The 8,089-nt window shown below is 41.3% G+C and overlaps 1 protein-coding gene across 3 annotated transcripts in view; it reads right to left on the bottom strand.

Annotated features, from left to right (window-relative positions):
* Positions 1 to 1,638: 1,638 nt before the first annotated feature.
* The window catches only part of LOC113092656 (SH3 and multiple ankyrin repeat domains protein 1-like), a 43,126-nt gene continuing 36,675 nt past the window's right edge, over positions 1,639 to 8,089 (bottom strand). For all 3 annotated transcript variants that reach the window (XM_026258334.1, XM_026258335.1, XM_026258336.1), the window contains 3 exons: positions 5,293 to 7,991; positions 3,741 to 4,835; positions 1,639 to 2,699 (listed from right to left, as the gene is read on the bottom strand). In XM_026258334.1, the coding sequence (XP_026114119.1) occupies positions 2,618 to 2,699; positions 3,741 to 4,835; positions 5,293 to 7,991 (3,876 nt within the window). In that variant the 3' untranslated portion in view covers positions 1,639 to 2,617. The remainder of the gene's footprint in view (positions 2,700 to 3,740; positions 4,836 to 5,292; positions 7,992 to 8,089) is intronic.

Below are 8,089 nucleotides of genomic sequence, written 5' to 3'. Positions count from 1 at the left end.
TAATTTTAATGTATACTAAAATAGAAAAAGGTTATTTTACATCTTAATAATATTTCACAATATAATTTATTTTCCTGTATTTTCTACACCCAGACACAGACATAAGAGGTTTATCAAAACACATCTATATTCATGATTAAGCTTCTGTCTGTTTTTTTTTTTTCTCAGAACATTAAATACATTTACAATCAAAATCTCATTACACACAGATTGCATAGGAAAAATACACAAACAAAAGAAAAGCATATCAAAAATAACCCTCAAAAAAAAATTTTTTTTGTTGCTGTGAATATTAATTAATCTTTAGCAAAGTACAAAAACATAATGGAAGCATTTCAACAGGCGATTTCAGCAATGAACTACTGTATTGATCAATATTTCTGGGTGAGCTAAATATACACTATAAAACATAACCAAATCTATTTGTTATAGCATAGCAAAGTGTCACAAGCAAAAATGCTTTAAATATACATTCCAAAGTTTCTTATAAAATGCTAATTTCCTTTTGTAAACCTGTGCTGATTCACACGCACCTCTATCCATTAAATCAGGGGTTTTTTTCTTTGCATGCAAATTTTGCCATATTAATTGAGAGTAAATGAATTATTTGTACTTTAAAGTCTCACAGCACTACAATTTACTATGAGTGGGCTGCAAAATGGTAAAAAAGTTTTTAAAAAAACAAAATGAAGTTGCAGCGGCTAAAATATACATTATCATATCAATTTTAGCTTAAAAAAAGTTAGTTTTTTTGTCAACTACTCAGAAAATTAAATCAAACAGAAAAACACTCCACTCCACTTTCTCTCTCTCTCTCTCTCTCTCTCTCTCTCTCTCTCTCTCTCTCTCTCACACACACACACACACACACACACACACACACAGACATTCTCTCTCATCTGAGTGTAAACGAGTTGTCAGGTGTGAAATTTAAGCATTTCAGCTCTCTGCCAATCACAAAACTGCCAACACGTGAAGCAATTAGTATGTTTCAGTGTATTTACAGAGCAAGTTCCTAGATTCAAGATAATGCAATTCAACTTATCTATAACCAAAGCATATGAAGTGTTTAAGGCACATGAAAGTAGATGATTGTTTAATATCAGAGTTCATCACCTCGGAAACGGCAACAAGACAGAGGTCAGTGTCATGTGACCTCTACTGCATCACACACACTCAATCGTGGCATTTGGGAATTTAAGGAATTTTTCATCCTTAAATGAAAAGGTCATTATTTACTCACCCTTGATGGTTGTTGTTACCTCCATGGAGCAATGTTCAAGCACACAATTAAAGAAATAGTTCACATAAAAATGAAAATTTGCAATGCAACATTTCTCCAAATCTGATGAAGAAACAAACTCATCTACATCTTGGATGACCTGAGGGGCCATTTTTGGGTGAACTATCCCTGTAGTAAAGCATTCAGTAAAAAATGGCTGTAAAAGCTGCAAAAACGGTGAAAACAGTGATACTTTCTGTCAATTTTGGTCAAAAAGAGATGAGAAGAAATTCAACAAGAGAATAATTTATTCAAAACTCTTAGGTAGAGCTTCATCATATTCATCAATTATTGTACAGAACAGTAGAAATATCTGATATTTATATATATATACTTTAATTCTGCATACATTCCCATACACACACACACATTATACGTATATATATTCTTTGTTCCTATTTCCTTAAATATATTTTCAAATGAAATGGAGTTATTCTTTACTCCTATAAAACAACCACCACCGCCGTAACAAAACACACACGCACACACACACACAAACACACACACAAACACGCACACACACAGAGTCTGTGTTAGTGTGTGTGTTTGTGTGTTTGTGTAAGTTAACAAGAGCACACTTAAGCAATATAAAGGATGGGCTCTTTCAATGTGTTCTGATCTTTGGAAGACTGATTCTGCTAACGGTATTAAAAAGCTTACACACTTAATCCTTATATGGTTATTATTGGCATTATGATGACTTTTTTTTTTTGCTTTTATTACTTAAAGTTAACATGAAACACTTTACAACCCATTTGATTTTCCTCATCGGAATAAAAAAAGACATTCAGTGATAAAGATGTAAGGCAGGAGTTGATTTTATCTATTGCAAATTGGATGGTGTAAAGTATCACTGTATGACTGGCAGTTAAAAATTACGAGGGTTTGATAAGCATTCTTTGGAATAATGTGCACTAAAAAATGTGTATGAAAATGTAAATGGGGTCATTCTGGTTTCATGTTGACTTTAATCATCATATCAGATGTATTAAAGTATGCACGTCATGATGCTAAAATATGCACAGTAGCCTCATTTGTATTAATATAATAATATCATATTACTAAAATTCATTACACCTCTTGATCTCGTCATTCCAAAAAACAATGAAAGAAGTACATTCTCTCTGTCTCTGACTGGCTGAAGACCTTTGGCCGTCCGGCTTCAGCTGGGATGACAAACATTTGCTCTCCGTGAGAGTTTTTGAGTATTTAATAGCACTTCTCCATTGCAATCATCCCCATCTCTGTCCTTCAGTGGAAGTCTTGGCCTTTCATCCCAAGTGCTTTTTGTCTAACCCCTTCTTTCTTCTAATTGGTTCTCTCTAATTCTCTCATCTAGCTCTGAGCCGCCTCATCTCTCATGCATTCATTCTGCGCTTCAGAAGAAACAGTGGAGACAGAGAAAGCTGAGGAGAGTCTAGAAAACATGGATGGGGGGGGAAGAAAAAGAAAGGAGGAGGAGCATGAGGTAAGAAAAGAAAGTGCTTGATATACCGATTATCTACAAACTAAAATGAAGTATTTGGCATTCAAAAAGCAATTAAAGTTACATAAGTGTGCAGTACGTAATTACAGGGCACGTGTCAAGTGTGCCATTTCAAATAAATGCCATGTTTAACAAAAAGGAATGAGCTGTAATTCAATTGATTAAATTATTTTTGTGGTCTTATATGGAATATGAAAAATCATAACTCAATTCATTTATGTTATAATATACACTACTAGACAGAGGTTTGGTCTAGTAGGGTCTACCCTAACCCTAACCCTAACCCTAACCCACACTTGAACACTCATGACCTTTTGATCTAAAGGGTTGTGCATATATTCTTAAAAACTACAAATTAAAAGTTTAGTTTAAGTTCACAAAAAAATAAAAATAAACAAGGAGACATGAGAATTCCTTCTGTAGTGTCATGAAATTGGTTGGGATTTACCATTGTTTGGTCACTTCATAGCAGAAATGTTTCCATTTGTATTATTTGTTAGTTTTCATACTTTACTATTACTCTAAAATGTGTAAAATGTTAATAATAAAGAATGAATAGATATGTCCAAACCTCTGACTGGCAGTGCAAAATAAAATATGTAGACATGAAGGTCACAGTCTAGAAAGGAAATGGGTTTTATGATCAAATGAAGTCTTCCTTACTAAATAAACTTATTAAATAAACTTCTTTTAATAAACATCATCTAAAGCATACAAAAACATCAAGGGCAGACTATTTATTTATTGTTGAATAAAGCTGCAGGCAGAATTATTCATGCAGAGCTAAATTTTTATGTAACGGTGGACCATTTTTAGGAAAACAAATATAAACGGCTTATTTTCTGTTTAAAAAAACGAATCGTTTTCCCCCTCACTACTTGTGTCTATTTTGCTTTCTGATGCTTGTTCATCAGGCCCCCTCATCTAAATCTACCCTTCATTTCCCCTCCTATTCTCATCTTTCTATCTCACCTGTCCATAAGTCTCTTAAGCGCACGCTCAATGTTCATGCGATGTCCAACCCGACTCACACCAAGATCCAGGAAATCCTCTTTTGTCAGAGATGGCAGGTGGGAGCCGTCAATCTCGTTGTCAAGAAAACGCTCCCTGTGCTCTGCCAGATTCAGGTAGGTCAGCCAATCAGCAACGTCATATTTGCTCCAGTAGGGAAGTGGCTTAGACACAAAAGGCTGATTGGGTGGAGGAGGAGTTAAGGGCGGGTAGCTCATACAAGATGGGGAGGAGCCTCCAGACAGGAAGTTGGTAGGAGAGAGAGAGCTGGAGACAAGCATGAGGTTAGGAGGAGCCACAGGTGGGAATAGAGGAGAAGTTTGTGGGAAAAACTGGTCTGAATATTGGTGGGCGACTCCCAACGGGGGCGTTAGAGGAGGTTGTATTTCATAGGGAGAGCCATAGAGCGGCGCAGATGGAAAGAGAGGGAGCGAGGATGGACGCGGAGGTCCAGATTGCAGGTGGTCCGAGCAGGAGATGAGGGGACTGGGCGCTCGGCGACACTGAGTGTACGAATGAGATTCGGAACGGCGTAGTTCTAGTCCAGAGAACTGAAACTCAGAAACTTTACCGCGATACTTAGAGCGATGTTTCGGAGACAAGGGATAGGGGGAATAGGATGGAGAAAGTGGTGTAAGAGAGACTGAGGATGGAGAAAGAGGTGCATGAGAGAGAGATATTGGGGAAATGGGAGGATGAGGTAACGATGGAGGAGAGAGGGGTGCATGAGCCAGGGAAAGAGGAGAGAGGGGGGCATGAGGCAGCAACGGAGGGGACAAAATCCCGTGAGGAAAAGAAATAGGAGAATTAGATGGTGTCCAGTCTCTGAGAGGAGGTGGAGCTGGGGTTGGAGTGAGAGGTAATGGGGTTGGGGTTAAGGCTGGGGTTAGAGACGTTACAGGAAGTGGAGACGAAGGTAAAGGGTTAGGGTTCAGAGCAACAGAGGGGCAGTTAGATGTTATAGAGTTAGGGGGGAGGCTTGGAGAGATGGAGCGTTGGAGAGACAGCGCAGAAGCAGGGAGGAGAGGAACACAGCCAGAGGGATCACCTGGAAACCTGTGAAAGAGTAAATAATGTGTGTAAACCAGAAAAATAACAGTAATACTAATTTAATTCAGATAAAATAAGAGTAAAACTACAGTAGATTAGAGGTGTTTGCCAGTAAAAAAAATGGCCAAAACAATTCTGGGGTGTTTGAATGGGACTGCAAAAAATAATGAGATATTTAAACTTTTTTCTTTCGTTTGCTATGATTTGATTTATCATTCACATCTGTAGCACAAAAAGAATGAGATAATATACATATATATTTTGCATATGTGCACTGTGTTGTTAACCTACTCTCCATTTATAATACAGTTGGGGAAAAAAGGTATGTAGTCAATACAGAATGGTCCATTAGACCACACTATTAATGTAGAAGTCACCGTAATTTTTGAAGGGTTCACAAACTTTTTCTTGCAACTATGCTGTAAGAATGTGAGTGTCTTTCTGTTTTGACAAGATGACTCACCTATGATTTGACGGTTGTGCCTGACCCTGCCAGCCACCAAGCTGTTGTAGTTTACTGCTGAGTTCATTTATGATGCTGGCCTTAGCATTGGAGAGCGGAGAGTTCAGACTATGATCCATAAATAATGGAGTCTTTACAGCAGCTTCACCTCCTCTTCCCTGTTCTTGCTCTTCCTCTTCCCTTGACCTGTACATGTTGGGAGCGGTGCTAATCTGCCGCCGTAGCATTGGTCCGGTTCGTCCATTTTCTGTGTGTGCATGATATTTTGACATATTCTGAATTTGTGTTTTTGCATGTGGCGGGTTTGGAGGTTTGGATTTATGCATGTGCAGTTTGTGTGTTTTTTGAACTAATTTATTGGGGTGAGAAAGAGACGAATCAAGAGACACTCTTTGATCTCCTTTGAATCCATCCCCTACTATTCCACTCTCCACACTTTCTCCCCGTCTTCCTCCCCTCTCTTTATCTCTGCCTCCTTCTAGTTCCCTGATTTCCCCAAAGATTTCCATGTGGTGATCACTGCTGCTGTGACTATCTAGTTCCTCAATCCCAGAATCAACCACAGCCTCTGACCAATCACGCCCCTTAAGAACTAGAGGAAGTCGATCACTTGTAGTAACTGATGCACTTTCCAAAGGCATTGTTGTGGTGATAGACATTACAGCTGCAGTTGCGGCCACAGTAGAATATGACATAGAAATGTTAGCTTGGCCTTGTTGTTGGTAGAAAAGTGGGAGAGGCCGATGCAGGGACATAGGGTCAGATGAGGCGTTTGGGGCGGAAGGGGAGTTTGTTGGAGGAAATATCTGTGGAGAAGGAAGAGATGGGGAGAGAGCTGACTGGGTCAGATTGGCCACCTCACTGTCATAAGATGTAAGACTAGAAGCAGCAGAGTCTCCCGCTTGTGGCGAGGGTAAAGGTTGGGGTTGGTTGGTGTTTGGGTGCTGAGAATAGCTTGAGGGTTGGGAGTGAGGTGGGTTTGCAGGAGGTATTTTGGGACACAGCTGTGGAGGGGGGATTAGAGGACATGGTGGGAAAAGAAATGGATGTACCACAGCAGAAGGATGGACGGGTGTCTGCTGTGAGTCAGCTTGCATGTTGTCTAGTAGGGACATGGCATCTTGCGGGGGTTTGGAAAGCGTTTGCAGAGACTGTTGCTCCTTGGGTGGTTGAGATCCTGACAGCTCCTTCTGTTGTTGATTATATTCTCTTGTTTCATGGGTGTCTATTTCTATTCCATTTGCAAACTGTATAGGGGGAGGTAGGGGATCTGCAAATACGAACTCATCGTCCACATCCACAGATGGAGCAGGGGGTGGAAGCATCATCACATCACCACCCTCTCCAACTCCTAGATTTCCCCCTCTCTTTGAATAATTCTCTCCCTCCTTTTCTATCCCACTCTCTCCCATCTTCTGTCCTGCCTTGTCATCCTGGGAACTACTGGTGGAACTTTTGTCAGTCGTGCAGAGTTCACTCTCCTTGCCTATAAAGGAAGGCCTGCGGGGAGGAGGCTTAGGCGGTATCCTCTTGTGCCCTTCCCTTTCTCGGTCCTGTATGTAAGTGCGGTACTGATTGGCTCTGTTGTCTCTGTCCTGAAGGTGAGACTGGTACTGAATGGCTTGATTATCTGTAAACCGCACCTTTGGTGCTCCTCTTTCCTCTCGATCCACAATATTCTGTTCACTCCATTCCAAGCTCCCTGTCCCACCACCACTTAATTGAAGCATCCGAGGAGACTGGGGGCGACTCTGTGAGACTGGCCCACTTGTTGTCGGAGAGGCACCACTAAGGTAGAGTGAGGTATGTGATTGGTAGATGTAGAATGGAGGAACAGGTTTTTGATTTGGAGGGGAGACTGCAGAAGGGAAAGCTCCAGTGCTGGACAGCTGCCGACCAAAGTGGCGTTCCTCTCTACGAGTATGGTGGTCGTCTTTCAGCGCTCGCTCGCGTGCAGCCAGTGCCAGTCCAAGTGGGCTTGTTGGGTCTAGAACTTTCCCCGTCAATGGGTGGATGAAGGTAGTGGCTTGATGAGGTGTAGCTGATGCGTACTGTGGCAACCCAAACGCAGGTGGCATACTTAAGGCATCACCAGAGATCAATCCGTCATCGATAGATTCAGAAGGACGTAAACGAACTGAGGTGTTGGCCTCCAATGAAGCCTGAGCAGACTCCTGCTCATCTAACATGTCCTCCTCAGAGGAGTAATAGAACGAGGTGCTTTTCCGACGAGAATCACGGTAGTTTTCACGTTCCCGCTTTGCTGTACTGTTGCCCAGTGTTTCCAGTTTTGATGGGATATTTGGTGGTTGAGGTGGAGCAGGTGTAGGAGCCACAACTAGGTTTTGAGGCTTTGCCTCTTCCTGCTCTTCATTATTCTCATGAGATGGCTCTGTATCCTCACTGCTCGCACGGCTACTGTGCCCAGAGCTGCTAGTAGATGGCGCTTTCACAATAATAGTTGGGATCGAAATGGAACTTTTTTCCAACTTTTCTCTGCCAGTCTCCTCCACCTTGCGCTGCTTTACCAACATCCCTTTCCCACCTTGCCGACCCGCAATCTTGGCCATCGCTGGCGCTTGGTTCCGCTGTGCTGTAGACTGCTTGGGGTCCACATCAGAGGGAGGCACGGCATTGCTATAGCCACGCCTCAGCCCACCCATTCTTGCTCCTCCCATCTTGCTGGTATCAGTTTCAGCCTATGAAACACAATATTTCAAAGTCTTAAAGGGATAGTTCACTCATGAATGACTAAATTTTAGACCTAATTATGACTTAATTTTAATTTTTGGATGAA

The sequence above is a fragment of the Carassius auratus genome, unplaced genomic scaffold, assembly GCF_003368295.1.
Source record: "Carassius auratus strain Wakin unplaced genomic scaffold, ASM336829v1 scaf_tig00214714_1_2670353, whole genome shotgun sequence".
In the NCBI taxonomy this organism is placed as follows: Eukaryota; Metazoa; Chordata; class Actinopteri; order Cypriniformes; family Cyprinidae; genus Carassius; species Carassius auratus.
Note: the sequence above shows the minus strand (reverse complement) of the source record. Positions and strands in the feature narration are given on the sequence as shown.